At 42.8% G+C, this 24,587-nt stretch overlaps 1 protein-coding gene across 8 annotated transcripts in view; it reads right to left on the bottom strand.

The window, feature by feature from the left end:
* The window catches only part of C16H17orf67 (chromosome 16 C17orf67 homolog), a 43,200-nt gene that overhangs the window by 10,089 nt on the left and 8,524 nt on the right, over positions 1-24,587 (bottom strand). For 3 of the 8 annotated variants that reach the window (XM_023204562.1, XM_023204563.1, XM_023204564.1), the window contains exons 2-4: positions 23,101-23,215; positions 14,325-14,579; positions 13,454-13,554 (exon numbers count right to left, since the gene is read on the bottom strand). In XM_023204562.1, the coding sequence (XP_023060330.1) occupies positions 13,454-13,554; positions 14,325-14,379 (156 nt within the window). In that variant the 5' untranslated portion in view covers positions 14,380-14,579; positions 23,101-23,215. Of the gene's footprint in view, positions 1-13,453; positions 13,555-14,324; positions 15,500-16,647; positions 21,338-22,114; positions 22,174-23,100; positions 23,216-23,633; positions 23,693-24,587 lie in introns of those variants that run through there. The other 5 variants (XM_023204560.1, XR_002730060.1, XR_002730061.1 and 2 more) reach the window with 5 other exon arrangements.

Here is a 24,587-nt window from a genome sequence, read left to right as displayed (position 1 = left end):
AACACCCTCTAGGAACTCTGCATTCTGTATCAAATGTAGTCATTTAAAAAGAAAAAAAAAGAATGTGCAAAGGAAGGAATTATGAAGTATCCAACTTTTCTGATTTTTTTTCTTTCCCCCAGGACCCATGCAGTTTGTCTTGGTTATGGTTGTTGTTTTCATTTAACTCATCAAAATACACTCAGTGTTCTGGCAGGGAGTCTCTGGGTCAGCTGGGGTGGAAGGCAGATGGTGAGAGGGCTCCTTGTAGGATCCAACAAAGATTCCCTGGCTGCTTTCTGAACATGTTTGCAGATTTTGGGCTGAGTTCCTTCCCTATCCAGGGAGTCTTTGGCCAGAAGAATAGTAATTGGGAGGAACAGGAAGGCCGTGTGCAGTCTTGTAAATAAGGAACACAAGTTCCCAGCACATAACTTTACTTGTTCAACTATTCTGTGGAAGAGCAGCACACTGCAGGAACCCCTGCTGCCTGCTTCTTGCTGGCCTGTTGGCCAGACAGGGAGGAATAGAGGCTAAGAGTCTCAGTCTTCTTCAAACCTGGACTCTGTCATTATTGCTTTACCTCTCCAGCCTCAATTTGTTCATCTGCAAGACGGGGATTGCACTAGCACTTGCTTCCTTAAGTTAGTTAACTTGCTTCCTTGGGTTAGATATTAAATGAAATGGTGCAAATAAAGTTTTGTGCCAAATAAGTAGCCTGCATTTGTCCCTCCAGATCCATTCTCTCCTCCTTTTCACCTGGCCGTGGGACCCAGATTAATTGTCGCCATAGACTCCCTTGGCCTGTGGCTTCTGGTTGGGTTTCATCAGTGGGACGTACCAGAACAGATTAGAGGGTAGGAGGAGGGAGAGGTCAGAGTATTCAATCCCCTAGTTCCTCCCCAATGAGTCACAGCCACACCAAGCATAAATACAATCACAAAAGAAATCATTTAAGCTTGAATGTCATCTTTTTAAAGAATTTCCACAGTTCACCCCAGCAATTGGCTGCATCCCTCTCCTGAAGGCCACAGCTCCTAGGAGGCTGTCCTCTCCAGCTCTGGGAACCATCTGCCTCCCTTATTCCTTCATGGTCTAGAGACTGTTAACCCTGATCCTTTATCATTTCTTGTTGGTTAACCTTAATCCTGCCCACGCCTTTGTAAAAAGTCTCTTTATTAAACACTCTTGAGGTACCCCATCTCCTGCTGGGACCCCAATACTCCAGGGGCTTGGCACACCGTTCCTAGAATGTAGTAGGAATCCATTAAATGCTACCTGTTAACTTTGGTTACTATTAGATAACAAAGATCTGAGTACACACCAAGGTTGTGAAGGAGAGCATCCTTCCCAGGAACTGGTACACAGGAAACTTTCCATAAAGTCTTGTTGAAGAAAAGACTACAGCATCATTCTTCAAAGCATGATCTGTGCTCCCCTCAGGGGCCCACAAGGCCAAATTGTTTTTAGAATAACACTCAGACATTATTTGTCTTCTTGCTGTATTGGCATTTTCACTGATGTGCTAAGGCAGTGGTAGGTAAAATGACTGGCGCATTAGCAGGAATCCAGGCAATGGTACCCAATTCTATTAGCGGTCATCGTATCCTTCCCCACCACACTCTCACAGTATGAAAATAAAAATAAAACATTCTTAAAATGCCAGTTGCCCTGAAGAATGCCCTGGTGAAACAGTATAGAGCAACCCAAACGGGCATATGCAGGCAGTACTTCTGCTGTATGACAAAGTGCAATGATTTTCACAAGGAAAAGCATGTGTGCAATTGCTGGTGTTGAACTGGCTATGCATGTTTTATGTGCATGTTGGGCAGACATCTTGACAATGAATGAAGTAAGCCTGTCACCTCAAGGAAAACAATTTACAGTATTTATTAAATTGAGCTTCCCAGAGGAAACCGGATTTTTGAAAATTTGCATCTGCTACAGAAGGCTGGCAACTTCCCAATACTTAAAGACATTTATAATGAGATCACTGGTAATATTAACAAATGTCACTACTGATACACAACACCTTTTATAATTATATACTCATTTGCATCTTTACTCATTTAATCTCTGTCCCTCTCAGCCAAATATCCAACCAGTTTTTTTATGGCAGTGACCAAAGTATATCTGGTCTATGACTTAGTGCTTGGCACACAGTAGGACCACAGCAAAGCTCACTGGAAAAATTTATAAAGGAGCAAATGAATAAATAAAATAACTGTTCTTTCCCCATAATCTTGCTAAATCCTCCTTGGAAATTTTCTTGACATCTGTGTCAATCTGCTCATTATAACAGCCTAGGCCAAATGTACATTAAAAGCATCAAAAAGTAATACATATTTCACACTTCTAAACACCAACTGAAATCATCATTGAAGAAAAATGATGTTTTGGTTAAAACAGACACACATTGAGAACAAGAAAGAATTCAGCACTGGTTTCCATGACATTTCACAATTTACTTAAAATGTTAGGAAAATGAATATGCCACAAAGGCCTAAAAAGCAATCATTAGTCAAATCAAAAGGCAAATTGCAAATCTGCTGAAAACCACAAATTCAACAATTGCACTGGCTGAGTTAGAAATGACCCGACATTAGTGATAATCTCAAATGTTCCTGGAGCAAGGAAGAAGAGGTACATGGAAAAAAAGTTTTAATTTCTTCAGATTCCTTTCTCCAAGTGTAGGGGGGTGTAAATTAAAGCAAAATAAAACCAATATCTGTGTTCCATGTCAAATGCCAACTGTAATGATTTAAGTATTTCTCAGTAACTAGAGCAGAAATTAAAAGTAGTCCTTTATTATGGCTCTGGACTGGTGTGACAACGAACTTGTCTTCTTGCTGTATTGGCATTTTCACTGATGTGCCAAGGCAGTGGTAGGTAAAATGACTGGCGCCTTAGCAGAAATCCAGGCAGTGGTACCCAATTCTATTAGCAGTCATTGTATCCTTCCCCACCACACACTCACAGTATGAAAATAAAAATAAAACATTCTTTTATATGTTTATAAATAAAACATTCTTTAATGCCCACCAGAATTTTTCTTGACCTTTGCTGAGAATCATAAAGTGGACAGTTATTCTATCAAGGCAGGGCCTTTTTCCAAGAAGGCAAAATCCTTCCCGTGACATTTTTGCAGAATTAAAGATCCATCAGCATTTGGAAAAATTATTTTGCTCATTAGTACAAGCAAGGTAATCCCATAGATAGAATGGTGGCTCAGAACTTAACTGCAGTGGAACACTGAAGGCTCAGCCCTGAAGGAAGGCAGAACAGTGCTGTGGGCAATTTACACCTCGGTCATTCCAAACTGGCCTTTGAGGTAATGGGGAACAAAAGGATAACGGAGTTACTACACACATTTGTCAAAGAGCTAAACATGAAAGTATATTTTACAAAGTCTACTTATAATAAAGCTAATATGATTTATGCTTGCCAAACAAGAACATTCCTTAAAGGATCACAGGCCAAAATGGAACACTTCCTAGGAAAGTGTATTCCCAGGTTTCACAAGCACTTACAAATATAATCACAAAAGAAACAATTTAAGCTTGAATGTCATCTTTTTAAAGAATTTCCACAGGTCAATCGAGCAATTGGCAAACAATCTCTTCCCTAAAATTTGAGTAGATTAAGAGAAATGTAATGAGTCTAAATGAGGCAATAGAAAATTTTTTTTGGAATAACCTCCGGGTTTTACAGCAGAGCTATATCCCACAAAATTTCTACCCTGGAGAGAAGCAAAGAAGGGAATGGAAAGAAGTAACAATCATTTAGTAAATGCCAATACTGTACTGTGCTTGGTGGTGGGGACCCAGAAGTAAAACAACTAGTCCATCTCCTCAAGTAATTTAGACCAGTCTAGTAGAGAGACACTAAAGAGTCAAAAACAGCAACCTTGCGCTGCAAGTGCTATGCTAGCCGGCTGTTCTGATTTACTGGGGGAGGCACCAGGAAGGCCTCTCAAAAACGACATCATTTAAGGTGAGTTTCTGGGGATGAATAAGAGTTAACCAGGTAAACAAGAGCAGAAGATACAATTACAAAAGCAGATGCCATGGGAGGAGAACTTGCAACACACCATCATCCCACATACATTGTTTCTACTCATGTATTTCTAATGCCAATGAATGGCACTAAGTTGCCTATACAAAACCCTACAGGTTATTTTTTACCCTACTCCTCCCTGCCTGCACCCACTCCTCCTGCCCCAGCAACAGCCCACTGGTCTCCAATTCAAGATACCATAATCATGTTCCCAGCATATCTTTACCTTAAAACCTCTACTAGAATACTCTCTCAGAAGATAGTTACATTGAATACTAAACATAACATGAATTGTTTAAAGTCTTTTGGAAAACAATTCAATAATATATACTAAAAGTTTTACAAAACATTCTGATTCTTGGAACTAGTAATTCATTTTCTGGGAATATACCCATAGAAAATTATTTAAAATATTAAAAGTATGCACAAAAACGTCCTGAGTGTTGTTTATAACAGAAAAATACTGGAAATGATCCAACTATCTAACAAAAGAGGATAATTCAGTAACATTATGGTTACAAATAGCTTATAATAGTACGAGGACATGTGTATGTTAATATTAAGGGAAAAAACAGGATAGAAAATTGTAGATACTTTTTTTTAATATATAGGAAGACTAAAAAGAAACACATTTTTTACATGCCTGTCTTTGGGGAGAAGAGGCAGGACTACCATTGATTTTCTTTTTTTTTTTTTTTTTTTTTTGAGAGGGAGTCTTGCTCTGTCGCCCAGGCTGGAGTGCAGTGGCGCGATCTCGGTTCACTGCAAGCTCCACCTCCTGGGTTCATGCCATTCTCCTGCCTCAGCCTCCCAAGTAGCTGGGACTACAGGTACCCACCACCACACCCAGCTAGTTTTTTGTATTTTTAGTAGAGACGGGGTTTCACTGTGTTAGCCAGGATGGTCTCGATCTCCTGACCTCGTGATCTGGCTGCCTCGGTCTCCCAAAGTGCTGGGATTACAGGCGTGAGCCACTACACCTGGCCTGCAATTGATTTTCTTTTATTCTTTTGACTCTTTCTTGGTTTCCAGTTTTTCAATAGTATATGTGAAAGGTTTAAATATTTTTAATTATACAAGTAATTACTCTAGTATACAATTCAAACATCAAATCATTACCTTTAATCCTAGTCTCCTAAATGAGATGATACAGTTAAAAGTCAACTGATTACCTCTCTAGACCTTCTTTTAGAAATTTACATGCATATCGATGTATCTATATAAATATTGCATCATATAATATTGTTTTGGGTGTGAGTTCCAGGAAGGCAGAATTTTACCCTGTTACCCAGGTTGGAGCGCAGCAATCACAGCTCACTTCAGCCTTGAACTCCTGGGCTCAATCGATCTCCCACCTCAGCTTCTCCTGAGTAGCTGGAACTACAGGTGCATGCCACCCCACCTGACCAGGGCTGTGAATTTTATTCAGAGTAAGACAGGAAGTCATTGGCAGGTTTTGTGCAGGAGAGGGTCATGATCTTGTTTACACTTTAAGAAATGACTCTGACTGCTCCATTGAGAGCAAGACAGGAAGTAGGGAGACCATGACGAGATTATCGCTTAGTCCACTCTACAGATAATTGTAGTGGAGGTGGCGGTGGAGGGTGAGAAGTAGTCAGGTTCTGGATTTGGAGGTGGTCCCCTTAGCCCAATGTGGAACGCTAAGGCAGCAGTCATTATGAGGGTAAAACAGGGAATTTTGTTTGGGGCTGTTAGATCTGAAATGCTTGTTAAATATTCCAGTACAAACAGTGGTATGGAGTGGACAGTCATGTAAATGACCAGGAAGAAGTCAGGCTAGAGACAGAAGTGTGCACCATCAGCAAGGAGGTGAGCTTTAAAGCCACATGGAGGGCAGAGCCCTGGGACCCCCTGACATTTAAACAACTGTCGGGGCCAAGAATCCAGTAAAGGAAACCTAGCAGCAGGAGCCACCAAGTGGAATGAGAATCTTGGGCGAGGCATCCTGGAAAAGTGGAAACCAAGTGAGCAGAGTGCCCAAAAGGAAGAAAGAGAGATCAATTGTGTCAAAAACTAACATGTACTTGTTCCCAGTCCCAGGACGCCAGGAGCAGAGATGGACCACCTTTGCAGTTCTCCAAGGTGAACAGGGATCACCTGGGGGTTAGCAAGGCACAGATTTGCCTTCAGGAAGTGTGGAGAGGAGCCTGGGTCTCCATGTCTGATGGGATCCCAGATAAGGCCCGTGCAGCCCAGCTGGGGATCATATCTTGAACAGCAAGAGTTTAGACTACAATCCTGAAAATCAACATAAGCACATTCATCACTAAGGAAACCTTCAAGGAAAGCTCAGAATATTTTTCCACCTTCTTCCCTCTAAACCCAAACCTAGCCCTTCTTTTCGCACAGCCTGATCTTCATCAATTTCTCCCCAAGCAGATGTTTTTTCTCTGTCAGGATCTTGAGCCTTCATTATACCATGAGCTCTTAACATGATGGGGCCACTTTGTCTAAAGTAGAAAGTCAAGAGGATTGCTTGAGCCCAGGAGGCCGAGACTGCAGTAAGCCATGATCGCACCACTGCACTCCAGCCTGGGCAACACAGTGAGACCCTGTCTAAAAATAAATAAATAAATAGTAGCAAGTCAATTCAGCTGAAACCTACGTGCCTCCAAAAGGGATGTCACCAGCAAATTAGTTCCAGCTTTCGGAGAGTGTTCATTCCATTCCTGTGAAGTCTAGAACCCTACTCTCCAAAATCTCTGAAAACGTGGGGTCAAGTTTATTCTGAATTATTCTCATAACCAATTTCTCTACCCCTGCAACTTCCACATTCTAGACAGTTCCTTGCTTTCGTCAGCCCCCACCACCCCATACAATACACCCCTGCCATCCACCATTCCCTCAAGGAACCACTAACACAAAGTTTCTGTGTGTAGCGGACTTGTCCTAAGGTTTGGGGGTAGCAATGGGTAATAACAGCACAGAGCAGAAAGCAACTTTAAACTCAGTGTTGAGAGTTACCATAAAATAAATATATCAGTTATTCCTGCTGCTGGGAATTTCAGTGGTTTGCCCTCCTTGGGTTCTACCTTCCCACCTTCTACTTCATACGCTACCTCCATTCGCTGCCTCCATACACTCAAAATCCCTCCTTCTCTCTTAATCAGAGCCATCGGTCTCCCTCTGATCTCCCTCTCCATCCCCTCTGGGCCTTGTCTTCCTCCATTTAGGGTCCCCACAAGGTGTCCATGCTCCTCTGAATTGAATACTGGCCCTCCCTACAGTACAGAGTTACCCAGCAATCTTCTCAAAAGCACTTTCTCCTTCCCACCACCAAGTCGGAAAAGAACAGCTTGTTGCAGTGAATCAGCAGGATCTATGTCAAACAGTCTAGCCCTTTGTGTGCACGGGCACAGCTTGTCTCAACCTGTTTCCAAAATGCCTATAAATCCACAGAAGCCAACTTCTGCCAATATTTAAGCCAAGTGTTAAGTTTATAAACATGGCTCAGTAGATCTTCATGGGGAGAGACTTCTGCAAATCTTCATACTTGTTTTCATTTTGAATTCTTAACACCTCCCCTAAAGCACCATTTGTTTACCCTCATCAGTGGCCTCTTCCCTCTCTGAAAGTGTTTTCTTTTGCACAGTCCCTTAACACGGAGAAGCAACATAAAATAACCTGACCAGTCATCTCTTGGTAATTTAAGAGTGTGGAGGGTTGTGTGTGAGGGTGTGTGGGTCTGTTCTCAAGGGCACATACATTCTCCAACGATCACTAACTCTACTCATTTGCCCAAATTCACTTGTTTGTCTCCTGGGTACCATGGCAAGAAGGTGCAATAGTGCATCCAAAATGTCACTTCCTATTTCCCAGGTATGACAGCATCTAAAGGCAAGCATTTAAGAGGCTGTGTCCTGAACTTCTAAAGGGCCCCTGGAAACAAGATCTAATCACATCATTCCCCTGCTTGAAATCCCTGCACAGTTCTCCACTGTGTACAGAAACCCAACTCTGCTGTGGCATCCAAGGACCTTCCAACCCAGCCTCACAACACCACCTGGTGATGCCATCTGCCATCACACCACACAACCGAGGTCCTCAAGTCAAGGTGAAAGTAGAAGAGGGGGCTGGAACTCAGACCTTCTGAAAAAATACTCAGCAAGGCCTTTTCAAAACACACAAACACAAACCCTCACACACCCCTCACACATACACCCTCACACACACCCCTCACACACACCATCACACATACACAGCCTCACACACACCCCTCACACACACCCCTCACACACAATCTCACACACACACTCCTCATACGCACCCTCACCCACAGATCCCTCACACACACTCCTCACACACAACCTCACACCCACACCCCTTATACACACCCTCACCCACAGACCCCTCACACACACCCCTCATACACACCCCTCACACACAACCCTCACACACACTCCTCACACACACATACACACAGACACACACACCCGCACCCTCACACACCTCACACAGACCCCTCACACACACCCCTTACACACACCCTCACACACACCGCCGCACCCCTCACATACATCCACACCCCCCACACCCCCTCCCCCCACCCCTCACACACCCCTCACACATACTCCTCACTCACACCCTCACACACACTCCTTGCACAGACCCCTCACACACACCCCGCAGACATCCCTCATACACCCTTACACACACATCCTTCACACACACCCCTCACACTTCTCACACACAACCTCACACACCCTCCTTGCACACACCCCTCACACACACCCTCACACACACCGCCGCACCCCTCACATACATCCTCACACACATGCATCCCTCTCCCACACCCCTCATGCACCCTCCCACACCTTCACATACTCCTGACACATATACCCCTCATACAATTCTCACATTTGAATACACACACCCTCACACACACACCCCTTACACATCCCTCACACACACAAACCCCTCACACGCACAAACCCCTCACACACACCCCTCACACATATACACACCCCTCACACATGCCTCACACACACCTCTCACACACATTCACACGCACATACACACACACATAATACTAGCAGCCAAATTCACAGCATGGTGCATCCATCCCACCCTCTTCCCGAGCAAAGGGACATCTGTGCGCAGCTGTTCTTGGCCTACACTCAGAAACAGGGAGGGTGAGGAGGTCTTGGCAAAAGGCAAAGAGCCAGAAGGGCTGGCTCCCAGAAGGCAAAGGCCTGAGCCTCTGAACTCCCTCCTTCCCAGGCTATGAAGATGTGGGCCCGTACGGCAGCTCTAGTGCCAGCCTCTGATCTCCCCTGGCCAGAGGTCCAGCCTCATCGGCTCCTCACCACCCAAGGACAAACCTGAGGCCACTGCCTCTTATGCTCCAACTGGGAGTGCAGGGCCAGGATCACTTTTACAGTCACAGTTAAATGCAGTAAATTACCTCTTTTTACGTGCCAGTGACTGGTATTATTAATTTTGCTTTCAGTAAATCCATAAAAGAAGAAGTCAACAAGGTGACCCAAGAGGCATGAGTGGGTCAAATAGTAAGTCGAGGATGTGGAATACTCCCGGCAGCAGGGCCGGCATGAGGTGAGGAGGCCTGTGGTTTCTAGGGACACCCCTCCAGGGGCCTCAAAATAAACTGCCTGACTCCTCACTCGGGTTGGTATCCTGCTGCCTCTGGCTCTTCTGCCACATTGCAGACTGGCACCAAGAAACCTGTGTCAGCCCCAAGGTTCTATCCAGAGCCCTACAATATGAGACCTGAAATTAGACATTCTGGAATCTAGGCCAGATTCCAGCCAAACTCTGCATTTTACAGATGAAAAAACTAGGCTTCCAAAAGAGAGAGTGACTTACCCAAAGTCCACAACTAGTTAGCAGCAGAATATGGCCTGGAAGTGCACTAGGTGGAATGTTCTTCCTGCCTCATCCCTGCCCCCTGCACTGCCTAAGAACTCCTAGTCATCCTTTAAGCCACCGCTGGGGGTCACCTCCTCTGGGAAGGCTTCCCAGCCTTCCCTTTCCTTCCAGTTAGAGCTCGAGACTCTGCTTGCAGGGCCACAGTTAATTGTAGCACATAACCTCGTTAGTGAGCCCAAATCAGGCTGGAGCACACTGGCTCCACCTCCACACAGTGGGCACCTTGCACAAGGAAGAATGTCTGGTTTATCTTGCATCCTCAGTCCCTGGTGCTTAGTAGGGCACAGTCAGTATAAAATCTAATTAAGGGCACATCTTGATCAGCACCCACCACTTGACCCTCTCACTCTCTCTTTTTGTCTAAACAACTAAGATACTCTCCATACTGCTCACTTCAACATTTAACAGCTTTCTAAATGCTTTTATGTTCCCAACTAGACCACAGGAGCTGGTACGCACGTGGCCGATTTCTCCCAGATGGCCTAGCCCAGTGGTTCTCAGTCTCAACTGCAGGTTGGCATCACTGGGGCTTTGGCCCCATCCCCCATTCCTAGGTCCCACCCCAGGCCACCCCTCTGGGAGTGGGACCCAGGCATCAGAATTTAAATTCCCCAGGTGGTTCCAGAATGTAACCAAAGTTAAGAAACACATTTCTAGAAAAAATGTGATACCAGAAACTATTTGTTGATTCAGCCAGTTCTGTGTGTGTTCAAGTGAGTGCAATTATAGAGAAAGACAGAGACACACACAGCGTGACAGAGAGTAAACAAGAAAAAGTTTACTCGGCAGTGTGTAGACTTGGTTCCTCTCCTTTGGCACTATTGACATTTTGGGCCAGATAATTCCGGGTTGTGGAGGCTGCCCTGTGCCCTGTGTACAGTATTTAGCAGCATCCTTGGCCTGTACCCACTGGGTGCCAAAAGCAATGCTCCACACAGGTGTAACAACCAAAAATGTCTTCAGATATTGTCAAATGTCCCTGGGGATGAGGAGGCATAATTACCGATGGATGAGAACCACTGGTGTAGACTAGCCACCCAATAATTGACTGCATGTTTGTTTCACATTTCAACTGTAAAACATATGACCACTTTTCCAAACTGGACTGAGTGCCTGAGGATTCTGGATATTGGATCAAGTGTCTCTGGGAGGGACATGGAGGACGGGATGGTGGCTCAGCAACAGGTTCTGAGGCAAGAAAACATGGAAAGTAATCAGGTAGGTTCAAGGCAGTTAAAAGGAGCAGGTGGTGGTCAAGCTCATAAAAGATGAGCAAAACAAACCAGAAAAAACCAGATATTCAGTAAAATTGCATGCAAAGTTGGAAGCAAGCAGAGGGCTGTCAAGGATTAAGGGAGGTGATGACCACAAGTGGGAAAAGGCAAACAGAGAAGGAGCTTTCAGAATTTTTGAGCCAGGGAGGGACCACACAAAATAGGGTTTTAGGGCCAGAGTCTAGCCTGGCATGTAGGCTGGCATATGGACAGGATGCAGGAAGGGCAGGGGGCAGGGAGCTGGGCTGCAACAGTTCAAACCCACCTGTTCACTCACACCTACAATGCCTCAGTTAGGACAAAGACTGTTATTCCACAGACAGAGTTCAAAAGAGCCAGGTGCAGATGCTGGCATAGAAAATGTCAGGGGGCAGATGTGGGAGTCATTAGAGCTGCCTCTCAAGCACCTTGAGCAGAAGCCACTGCTTTGAGGACCCTTCAACCAGCTGCCTCAGCCCCTGCCAGGTCTCTGAGGAAGAGCTGCAGAATGTCCGCTCCAGGCATCTTGCCAAAGCACAGGGGGCCAGCCAGAGCTCCCCTACAGGATCCCCCCCTCCAGGCATCCTCCTCCCCATCACAGTTGTGCACACGCTGCCCCTCCTTCACCCCACTCCCTCCTATGCCTCCCCCACCTTGCTCTGCCACCCCCACTCTCTTGGCTTCTCTGTATCTCTGCATTCCTTCTCAGCCCTTTCAGGGTTCCTCTTCCCCTGCCCACCTCTGAGTGTTGGTGACCCCAGACTTTAATCATGGGCCTCTTCTCTCACTGTCTCAAACTCTCTAACACCCAGACGTGTACTTCCCCACTTGAAAAATCCTTCAGTTGTTCTCTACTAGACACAAGATAAAACCCAAGGTACTCAAACCTGTCTCGATCTTGCCCTGCCCACCTCCCAGTCCCCTCCAACCCTGCACTTAAATATTCTGAGCTACCTCTTATCCTACAAAAAAAAAAAATTAAAAGTCACATCTATCCGTAACAGCCTGAAGTCATCTGTTCTTAAATCATACGGCATAGCAGCCATTTGCTTACTTCTGTCTCCACCACAGACTTTGAGCAGAAACCTACAGCCCCAGAACCTAGCAGGTACCTGGTACTTAATACTCAGAGGAGTACTTACCATTTGCCGAGCACTTTCTAAGTGCTTTCCTAAGAAGTACTTTGTTTTACCATCATAAAATATTTTACAATATTATTTATAATAATATTATAGTAATATCAGCAATTGTATTCATTATTCCCATTTTATAGATGAGAGTACTGAGTTGCAAAAATGTGAAGAAACTTCCCCAAACTTACCCAGTTAGAAAACAGGGAGATTCAAACCCACTCTGACCCCAGAGTCAGCACTCTTCACCACTGTGCAATACTATATCTTAATAAGAGCCTTAAATGAAATAATCAAATTATGCATGAGATTTTGCAGTGAATGAAGGCAAATGCTACTGCAGCTCTTTCTGAGCCTCAATATGGAGATTCAGGGAAGACAGGATAAGCATCGTGCCCAGATGAAGGGGCCAGGATGGGAGACCAGCCTGACAGACATGGCTTCCCAGACAATCTAACTTTGCTGGGTCACTGCTACTTCCCTTCATTGCGTGGGGCTAAAATGCCACCAAAGTCACTATCATTTTAGCAACAGGAGGAACGAAGTCAGGCCTGAACTGGGTCTGGGGCCAGCTAGCAGGGTCTAGTAACATCTACTCACAGAGAGCCTGGTTCAGAAAGACTAGGCAGGTAGATATCATGATCCCACAGGGCAGAAGTAAAGCCAGAGACCAAAATCAGAGGGATGAGATCAGAGCAGAACTCCTCGGGCAGCTGGGGCAGAAATTCTCCCTGCCTGGACAGACCATCATTGACCAAGGATGCTGGTCCAGCCTGCCCCGGGGCCTAAGGGAAGAGGCAGGAGACGGGGTTAGCATTGGCTAAAGGGAACAGCTACCCAGCAAGCAGGACAGGGGTGACATTCAGCAGCCCTCTCCAGATTCTGGAACTCCCATCGTTGGCCCCATTATTTCTATTTTAAGTTACCCTGTTCACAACAGGTGAGTCAGGCTGGCACCTCCAGAGGAAAAAATGCATAGGTAAAAGATTGAGATTGCATGTATCTTATACCTGAAACTCTAACCGAACCTCCAATTACCAGCCCGTGCTGGGACCAACACCTAGTTTCATAATTAATCACATTCAAATGATCACATTTTCTTTAAAACTGCCAGAGCCAAGCACTCACCCGCATTGGCTCATCAGGGAATCCAGGTTTGCTTGGTCTATCCTGTCGCCGAGATCTTAGGAGCTGTTTGGCCTGCTTCTCCATCAAAATCGGGGAGGTCTCTGGAAAAGTTGGGAAGGTGCCTTAAGGACGCTCAGGTTCAGGAGTTCATGAGCCATCTCAGCAGTCCAAGGCAAAAGATTTGCAAGTTCAATTTTGGTTAACACACGAAAGTTCTTTCCCGGGGACCTGTCCCAAAGGACACAGCATTCCAGAGGGCTCAGGAAGCAATTTTGAATTGTTTCGAACATGGTTAACTCAGAGCAAAAGTTGCAAAACCTAAACATATTTACTGATTGGTTCATCTCTTTAAAAGTGAGTATTATTTTAATGGATCTTCAGTTCACTGGTCTGTGTCTCTTAGGCTTGCTTTCATGGAAGTTTTTTAATCCTCAATACACTAAATCAAGTTTAAAGTCATTACTGGAAGATGCCCAGTGATAAGAAGATTATGTTAAACTTGGTCATCACAACCCCTCAAAGGAGATAGTACAAAAGTGCTTTGATAATTACTTGCAAATTCTAAAAGACTTTATCATAATAAAAATATATCAAATTTTGGTGATCTCACATAAACTCTAAAATAAACTATCAGAAGCTGAAGATTTATCAGCATTTTTGAGAATTAGTGCTCAAATACATTTCAAGATTTTCTAAAAAATATATAACATAACTTGGAAGCTGGCTCTTACGCAAAAAAAAAAGAAAACAAAAAGCATTGAAATATCTATATACCCTATATATTATTTAAAATTTTAAAAAGTAAATATTAAATAGACTATTATTTATCATGTCAGCATAGAAATAGGCTGTTTTTGGAGTCAGTGCTTACCTGAGAAGACAGTCAGTAAGGTAAGAGACAGCACGAGCATAGGCAATGTCTTCATCCTGCCTTGGTTCCTCTGCCTCTTGCTGAGTGAATCCTCCCAGATGGACTCAACCAACTTGAAGGAAGCCCCGCCAGGTTCTGCACTTGTTTATGCTTTGACTAATGGGACTTACAGTATGATGCTGAATATATCTGACTCTGAGCGTTTTAGTAATGACCACTGAAATATTTTCCTCTGAATTCCTGTAAATTTTTATCCTGAGGAAGGAAATTGTTACTCTGTAATACGACTTTCAGAGTTTGAATTTGAAAAAGCAACATGTGATATTCACTTCATTTAAACAGACAGATAAGCACCAGACAGACGTTTGTGAGTGTTTCTCTGGAGTTTCCGTTTATACTCCTGTTTCATTGAGAATTCATGATCTATTACACATTTGTATCTTTTATGACATTTTTCCAAAGCCCATTCACCAGTCTAATTTGATCGTCCCAATAATCTTAGAGGTAGGCAGGAAATTAGCAAGGGGCATGATGAGCGCGGGAAAACAAGTTTCAGCTGACTTTGGAGACAGAAAAACAGAGTTCAAATCCTAGCTTCAATTTTTTCTAGCAATGTAACCTTAGGTAAGTGACTTACCCTTTCTGAACTTCAGTTTCCTCCCCTGTCAAAAGGAGATAAGAGCACCTACCTTGTGGGGTGTGATAAAGGATGAGGGGAAAGCTATGACCTTTGTGGCAGCTAGTACTGTTCATCATCCATTTCCATTTTACAAATAAGAAAAGTGAGATTCAGAGATGTTAAATCAAGTTCAAGTTCACACACTATGGATGCCAAAGTAGAGCCTAAGTCTTCTGTCTTCAAACCTAGCATGTGTGTTCTTCCCAGGAAGCCCCATAACCTCAGGGACAACTCCTCATGTTTTACAAGGCCTCACGCAACATGCTGTTGTAAGACTGGAACCAGCTAGATTCAAGGGTATTTTTAAAAAGACAACAAAAGTTTAAGAAGCTGAAGTCATTTCAAATTCAAATCATCTATAAATATCACATGAAGGAAGTTTCTGGTTTTGATTTGCTTTGGTTTGGTTTGGTTTGGTTTTGAGATAGGGGTCTCACTTTGGGTCTCACTCCAGGCTGGAGTGCAGAGGTTCACTGCAGCCTCTAACTCCCAGACTCAAGCGATCCTCCCACCTCAGCCTCCCGAGTAGGTGGGACTACAGGCACACACCACGACACTCAACTAACTTTTTTATTTTTTTATTTTGTAGAGACAGGGTCTTACTATGTTGACCAGGTTGGTTTCAAACTCCTAGGCTCAAGTGATCCTCCTGCCTCAGCCTCCCAAAGTGCTAGAATTATAGGCATGAGACACTGCTCTCAGTCTAAAAAATTAAATACGTGATTAAAATATGTCTGGAAAGCATGTGACATTTATTTGGATAAAATTCGGTATTCAGAGAGATGATCTGATGTTTCTGTGGTCACTTTGCCAGCTCAAAAGAAAACAATACCCTATGTGTATTTCTCCAAATTTATGCTAATGTGTAACTGATACTAAACCTGAATGTGCTGCCCACACAGTTGGCATAAAGATATTTTGAGCAGACTGTAAACAAGAAAAAAAAATTATGCAATGTTAGCAAAGTTGTCTCACATATTCATTTGCTCAAAAAAAAATTTTTTTTTTTCTTTTGAGACAGGGTCTCATTCTATTGCCCAGGCAGAAGTGCGATGATGCATTCACAGCCCACTACAGCCTCAACCTCCTGAGCTCACGATCTCACATCTCAGCCTCCTGAGGAGCCGGGACTACAAGTGTGCATCTCCATGCCCAGCTGATGTTTTTTCTTTTTTGCAGAGATAGGGGCTCACTATGTTAGCCAGGCTGGTCTCAAACTCGCAGGCTCAAGTGATCTTCCTGCTTCAGTCTCCCAAAGTGCTGGAATTACAGGCAAGAAAGAACTGCACCTGACCCATTTGCTCAAAATTTGATATTTGATTTCATGCACTCTGCTGCTATTAACATCCTTCTCTTTTCACATAATTTTCAATAACTAAGGAATTTTAGAAGCTTTTTTTTTTTTTTTTTTTTTTTTTGAGACAGGGTCTCCCTCTGTCACCTAGGCTGGAGTGCACGAACTTAGCTCAGCACAGCCTCAACCTCCCAGGCTCAAGAGATTTTCCTACCTCAGCCTCACTAGTAGCTGGGACTACAGGCATGTGCCACCATGCCCAGCTAATTTTTGTATATGTTCATAGAGATGAGTTTTGCCATGTTGCCCAGGCTGTTCTCAAACTCTTGAGCTCAAGCGATTCTCCTACCTTGGCCTCCAAAAATGCTTGAATTACAGACATGAGCCAACACACGCAGCTAGTAGCATTATTTAAAAAAAAAAAAATTGTCACATCAAACAGCTTGAGTTTTGTATGTGTATATTCAAATTTTTCACTCCTTTTACTTTTTGTGGTTGGATAGAACACTATTTTGTTTTATTACATCAAATAAATATCTTCTGTAGACCAGAAAAAAATCTATACTTCGCTATAAATTTCTAAGGTATCCAATGTAAATTTACAATAAAAGTATTTTTTTGGCCAGGCATAGTGGCTCACACCTGTAATCTTAACACTTTGGGATTCCAAGGCCAGAGGATCACTCGAGCCCAGGAGTTCAAGCTTCCAGTGAGCTATGATTATGCCACTATACTCAAGTCTGGACAACAGAACAAGACCTTGTCTCCAAAAAAAAGTATTTTTTTAAATTTTGCAACTTTTGTCTGTATCAGCACTGGCCAATAAAAACATAAAGAGAGCCACAGATGCAAACAACATATGCAATTTAAATTTTTTCAGTAGCCACTTTTTTTAAGTAAAAAGGTTAAATATTTTCATATTATATTTTAACATGATGAAATATCCAAAATATTATTATTTTAACACATAATCAATATAAATAAGTTATCAATGACAGATTTCATATCTTTTTTTTGTACTAAACCTCCAAGATCTGGTGTAGATTTTACACTTAGACATTTCAAGCGCTCGGTAGCCACATGTGGCTAATGCTACCATATTAGACAACATGCGTCTAGATCCTTCCGTCTCTGTTGCCACTGCTGAAGTCTAGGCCACTGCTTCCCTCACCCAGCTTCTGGCACCAGGCTCCCAAATGGGATTCTAGTTTCCCTCCCGGTTCACTTCAATCCATTCTCCAGGCAGCAGCAAGGATGAAATAGAAAGTATCAGTCAGACCTCGTCGCTTCCCTGCATAAGAATCTTTCCTCATCTTCCCACGAAAGTCAGAATAAAATCAAAATCCGTACCAAGCACGACAGGACCCTGTGTTATTTGTGCCTAATGCCCTTTCCAACCTTACTCCAACCACTCCCCTCCTGCTCACTGCCATCTGGCCACACTCACTTTCAGCTTAACAAGCCCACTCCCACCTCAGGACCTTTGCATGTGCTTTTTCTCTCTCTTTTAATGACTAGATCCATCTCATCCTTCAGGTTTCAATTTGAAATTTCTCCTACTCAGGAAAGCCTGCCCTTACCAGCCTTCTTAATAAAAAGTTTCCTGCCCCCACCACCACCACTACTCTCCATCTCACAGCATTCACCATAATGTATACATATTGCATTTATTTGTTTACTTTTTAAAATCTGTCTCCTTCACTGGTAAGCTCTAAGCAAGCTTGTATTATTTTTATAATTTTTAAAGCATAAGGAAACCTCTGGTGGACTGGGGTGGTGAGACTGGAGAGTGGGGGCCTGTATCACACCCTGGGAGGCTGCCGCAAGGTCTCAGATGGGGAGGGCCATTCAGGTGTGATACTGGCAAGACCATCAAATGCCCTTCAGCTTGGCCTCTGGATATTGTCCCAAAAGAAGCGACACGGGGAAGAATATAGAAAGATCGAAAGAGCAAAGTGTCTTATTGTTGAGTGTCACTCCAGCGATAAGAATTCTCTTCTAAACCCCGTCCCCCGCTCAGGAAAAGCCCCAGCGGGATTACTAGGTGAGTCGGCAGGGCTCCCAGTAGAAGACGCAATTCCCAATAAATCCACAAGGTGGCAGAGCAGCGAGTGGAACCAGGGACAACTAAGACTGGGGAAAGAGCTCAAGGCCACCAAGGTTATTCAACAAGTTGCCAGCGGTTCCAGAGAATCTACTGGAGGTGGAGAGAGAGGGTGCTGCTGCACCTAAAACTATTTCCCTATTTTTATTTTAATTAATGTACTACTTGAAGGCATTCATCAGATGTTGTGGCCTAGGAAAGCAGTACAGTAAATCCTCACAACATCATTGCTGATAAATTCTTGGAAACTGCGACTTTAAGCCAAATGGTCCAGAATAAACCAGTTTTACCATAAGCTAATTGATATGTACAAGAGGTGAGTTCCTATGGCATACTTCTGGTCACAAAACATCACCAAACTTCTAAATAAGGACCCAAAACATTTCTAATATCAAACATTGAAGGCTATACATGTATTTAAGAAAGATTAATAAAAACGAGTAAGATAGTTTTTATTATTTACCCACTTATCAAACTCCACACAGTCAGGCCCGGGGCTGGAATTAATTTTTTTTCTCATCAACATTGTAATGAAACAACGTTGAAGGAAACAATGTTATTTGAGGACCTGCTGTATTACCTACTTGACAACATTTAAAAGCCTGTAAAGGAAGAATGCTACCACCCATATTCACAACATGCAAACACAACTGTTTGTTTGGGTGAGTTTCCCTTTTTTTTTTTTTTTTTTTAGAAGGAACTGTCCCATTACACGGATATTTAAGGGTCATTGACAAATGACAAACCCAACATTCTAGAGTTCTACATGTCATCACACTGAACTAAAGAAACTTTAGAGACAAGAGAACTTTGTTTTGTTTTGGTTTTTTGAGAGAGGATCTCACTCTGTCGCCCAGGCTAGAGTGCAGTGGCACAAGCATAGCTCACTGCAGCCTCACCCTTCTGGGTTCCAATGATCCTCCTGCCTCAGCTTCTTAAATAGCTGGAACTACAGGTGTACACTACCATGTCCAGCTAATTATTTTTATTTATTTATTTATTTATTTATTTTTGTAGAAACAGGGTCTTGCTATGTTGCCCAGGCTGGTCTTGAACTCCTGGGCTCAAGTAATCCTACCACCTTGGCCTCCCAAAGGAACATTTTTTTAAGTATAGAAAAATGCCAAATCTGTCCCCATCAAGAAAATTATAATGTGTCCACATCCTTCAGGCCCAGGGTCAATTAAATAAATTCTAACAGTCCTTTCCATAGTTGCTTTCATCTTTTTTACTGTCTACCTCACATATACATTGTAAAAATATGGAATTTATAGTCTAGTTGGTAAACTAGACTACAATATTTTTAAAATAGTGATAGTAACTTTAAAGCAATGATAGTAACTCCATAAGCTGTGTGTGGTGCTTATAGGTCTAGATCCTCCCATCTCTATTGTCACCACCCACATCTAGGCCACTGTTATCTCTCACCTAGCACCAGGCTCCCAACTGGCATCTCACCTTCCCTCCCTGTTCCTTCAATTCATTCTCTATGCAGCAGCAATGATGATCTTCATGAAATAGACATAGAAAATATGTTAGACCTCGTCACTTTGCTTCCCTGTAAACATTTATTTACAGGCACACTATGCAGGCATATGTTAGGTTTGGGCAGCCGTGGAAGGTTGAATTATTAGCATCCACTCTTCACCACCACCCCAAATTTATGCTGTCTGACACATGACTTTGCAGCCCATGCCTTGACTTTGGACTCAACCAAATGACGTTTGGGGCAGTGGGATGGTGGCAGACATGACACTAACAAGGGTGTGAAATGGTTTGTGCAGTTAAGTGTGCCCTCTGGCATGTCTGCCATTGCTACAAAAAGACCTTCCCGGTTGGCTACCGCCCCTTCAAGCTGAGTCTCAGAATTAGCTTACATGCAAAGTAGCTAAGAAAGGAGCCAAGTTTATGAAGATCTGTAGCTTAAAAGATACCCATTCAACCCAGCCCAGCCTAGTTCAGCTGACTTCCAGCTACCACAGCCTGAAGCAGAGCCACATGACCTGCAGATCCCCGAGAATAAATGACGGTTATTTTAAGCCACTGAGAATAGGAGTGGTTTGTTACATAGCATTACTCTGACAATAGCTAACTGATACAGGGGATTCTAGTGGGATGGTTGGTGTGTCCAAATCTGGGTGCTATTGCATCTAAGTCAAAAATAGGGTCCTGCCAGAACATTCATTCAAAAGTGCCTGAGAGTCTATCGTGTAGGCAGCGTGGTATAATGGTTATGACTGTGAGCAGCAGAGTCATCAACAGACCTGGCCTTGAATGCTGATTCTCAAACTTACTACCTGTGTTACATTGGAGTTGGGTGACATTGGGGAAATTTCTTAACTTTCCAAATCACTGTTTTCTCATTTATATTAAAAAAAGAATTATAATAAAAGTCACCTCATAAAGTTAATATTTAAAAGAGATATGTGTAAAGTTCATGACACATAGTAAAAGTCTACTACTTGGAAATCATTGGTTTTATTTCTCATCCTTCTCTATGCCAAATCTCTTTGCATATGCACCTTATTTTGTAAAAAATGTTTTGAATGACTAAAGATAGATTAATCACACGTATTAAGATACACAACTTTATATATTGTTGAAATAAAAATATATATTTGTTAGAAAAGAAAATATGGTTCATTTCTAATGTGAGTTGACTTGCCCCCTGTGCCAACACCGCAGGCCCTGGCTTCCCTTTACATATCCTCAGCACTTCTACAGGCAAACACCCCTTCCTGTTTGCAGCAGCAATACAATGGTAAGATGTTTTGGTCTTGGACGGGGCCTTTCCGGCCTGCTGCATGCCTCCACAAGTGGACTATAATTTCTACTCTGGGTCCAGGATGTTGGCCTCAACTATGTCTGCCCAGCAGGTAAGGACAGCCAAGGTCAGCATCATGTTCCCGATGGCCAGTGTCAGGCTTCTCTCCAACCTAAACAGGGACAAAGGAGCACTGGCACAGGCAGAAGAATGTAAGATGGGTACGAATAAACATACTAGGAGAGTGAACCATGCACAAAATAATTTATAAAACCACTTCTAAGGCTACTGTCATACGACATTTCATTCAGGAAAAGTGCTAGGCCTCTAATTGGAAGAGAAAAGCTCTAGTTCTGGGGAAAAATACTGAACTGTGTCATTTTTCTTGGGATCTCTGTTGGGATGATTAAGCTTCAGAGATGTTAGGAGACTCTAGCAGTGCTTCTCAGACCATTAGGTGCATTAGAATCACCTGAGGTTCAAGAGACATCTAGAAAGCCTCTGACATGAAAGGTAAAGACAAAAAAAGATAAAAGAAAGAGCAACTTGGGGCAATCAGACACCATGCAATTGGAGAAAATAAATAAATAACATAATATCCTCTAAGAGACCAAAGTTTTGCTTATGTGGAACGTGAACAAGATGCTGTAAAAAAGGAATGTTCAGAAAACAAATTAACCAAAATACTTCTTAGAAATGAAAAACCATAATAGCAGAAATTTAAAACTCAGTAGAGTCAAGAAAAAAGCTAAGGAAATCTTTTAGAAAAATAGAGCAAAAACGAGGAGGAAAGTTTTAAAAAAAAACACGAGAGAAAAACGTATTTTTAAAAGAGAGGACATTTACCCAAATGAGTTGCAAACTCACGTCCACACAAAAACCTGCACACAGATGTTTATAACAGTTTTATTCATAGTTGGCAAAACTTGGAAGCAACCAAGATGTTCTTCTGGAGGTGAATGGATAAATAAACTGTGGCATACCCAGACAATGGAATATTATTCAGCACTTAAAAAAAAAAAAAAAAAAAAAAAGAGCTATCAGGCCATGAAAAGACATGGAGGAAACTTAAATGCATATTACTCAGTGAAAGAAGGCAGTCTAAGGACAGGCTGCCTGTTGAGCCTGATACGGAAGCTTATTTGTACTTTATCTTAATGACTGCTATGATCTGAGTGTCCCTGTCAAAACTCATGTCGAAATTGTATTGCCACTGATGGTATTGGGAGCTGGGGCCTTTAAGAGGTGACTAGGTCATGGGAGCACCACCCTCCTGAATGGATAAGGCTGTTATTTGCGGAGTGAGTTTGCTCTCTTGAGAGTGAATTAGTTCTTACAGGAGTGAGTTAGTTCTCCTGAAAGCGGGTTGTTATAAAATTGAGCTTGGCTCACTCTGGGTGGTCTCTTTTGCACACACTGGCTTGCCCTTCAGCTTTTTGTTCATGTTATGACACAGAGCAAAAGCCCTCACCAGAGGCTGCTACCATGCCGTTAGACTTCCCAGCCTCCACAGCTATAAGCCAGATGAACCACTTTTCTTTCTAAATTTTCAAATCTCAGGTATTCTGCTATAGCAACAGAAAACAGATTAAGACAAGAACCAGGAGCTGATGGGCTCCCTGTTCTCCCATGTCCCCATTCCCATGCCCCATTGCATGGATTAGCTGAAGATACTCATGTCTCCCTGAGAGGCATTCTTTGTTAATCTTCTTCTGAGAACTCGAGGGAGGTCCTAGTGAGCTGAGCTGCAAAGGTAAAAAGCAGCTTCCTTCCCCTTCAACCATATTTTTGCCAGCTGTTCAAACCACAGCCCTGCTCAGATGCCCTCACTGTGATTAACAATCTTTCCAAGACCTTGCCCACTGACTTCCCCAGGTGGAATCTTCTCAAGGAAGCTGAATCCATACTCTGTCCCAAAGAAATTGCTCAGCTTACCTCCTGCTGGGAACCTTCACATATCCATGATTTACTGCTATTTCCCAAAAGTGCCAGGTTTGGGTTTTTCAGTCTTTCAAACAAAACTGTATCATTCAGGGATATCCTCAGGGATCTATAAAGAAAAGCAAAGAAATGAAGGCCACAAAAGTTACAAGAGTAGTTCCCTCTGATGGGGGAGAAGGTGTATCAAACAAGTGAGCACACAAGAGCTCTCAAATCTTCAATATGTTAACCTGGGTAGTGGATTTTACTATTACTTTTGAAACTGTGTGTATGTGTTTTATAAACTCTTCTGCATGTGTGGCACATTTCAAAATATAAACAAAAAACGTTTGAATAAAGAATAACCTAGGGAACTTGTTAAGAAGGTAGATTCCTAGCTCCACTTCATATTCTGACTTCAAAGACCTCGTCAGCACCACAAAATCCATATTTTTAAATGATGCTGATGCAGGTGATTCAAAATCCACACTCTGAGGTACCCTAAATAGTTGAAAAGCATCATAAACTTTGGCATCAGATAAACCTACATTCAAAGCCCCAACTCGGTTGACTCCCGACTGTATGATATCAAGCAGGTTTTCTTCATCTGTAAAATAAGGATGATAAACTTAGCACAGTGCCTCAGACCTACTAACTCATCAACACAGGTTGGCCACAAATATTATTATTATTGCTTTTAGTGAATTAAGAGTGTATCTCCTCAGGTGTGGTAATTTCCATTAATCCGTCCCTACACAGGTAAATTTTCCAGATAAAAATTTACTTAGCAAAGAGAGACTATTATTCTTAAAAGCTTTCCCATAAGCCTTAAACTTTTCAAATTCTTTAACTAAATGTGAGAATCTAAGGAAATAACCCTAAACAGAGGAATTATTTATAATAGCAAAATATTAGAAATAGCTACAACAAAAGTAAGGCTATACACACTGTACGCTATATTCATAGAATGGAGTACAATGTAGCCATTAAATAAGACTTTTTAATAACATATAAAAGTTACTTTGGGGCTGGGTGCGGTGGCTCAAGCCTGTAATCCCAGCACTTTGGGAGGCCAAGACGGGCGGATCACGAGGTCAGGAGATCGAGACCATCCTGGCTAACACGGTGAAACCCCGACTCTACTAAAAAAATACAAAAATCTAGCCAGGCGAGGTGGCGGGCGCCTGTAGTCCCAGCTCCTCAGGAGGCTGAGGCAGGAGAATGGCGGGAACGCAGGAGGCGGAGCTTGCAGCGAGCTGAGATCCGGCCACTGCACTCCAGCTCCAGCGATAGAGCGAGACTCCGTCTCAAAAAAAAAAAAAAAGTTACTTTGTAATGCTAAATAACAGCCACACAGAAACTATATCTATTACGTCATCAAAAGTATGCATACAAAAAAGTAAATCAGTTTCCACACAAAATAATGGAATAGACCAAAACGTTCAAACACAGGGTGACTTTGGAGTGAGAGATGGTGATTCTTTTCTTCCTTTTTACTTTCC

The sequence above is a fragment of the Piliocolobus tephrosceles genome, chromosome 16 (assembly GCF_002776525.5).
Source record: "Piliocolobus tephrosceles isolate RC106 chromosome 16, ASM277652v3, whole genome shotgun sequence".
NCBI classification, from domain to species: Eukaryota; Metazoa; Chordata; class Mammalia; order Primates; family Cercopithecidae; genus Piliocolobus; species Piliocolobus tephrosceles.
The sequence above is the reverse complement of the archived record's forward strand: the minus strand, read 5'-3'. Positions and strand labels throughout refer to the sequence as shown.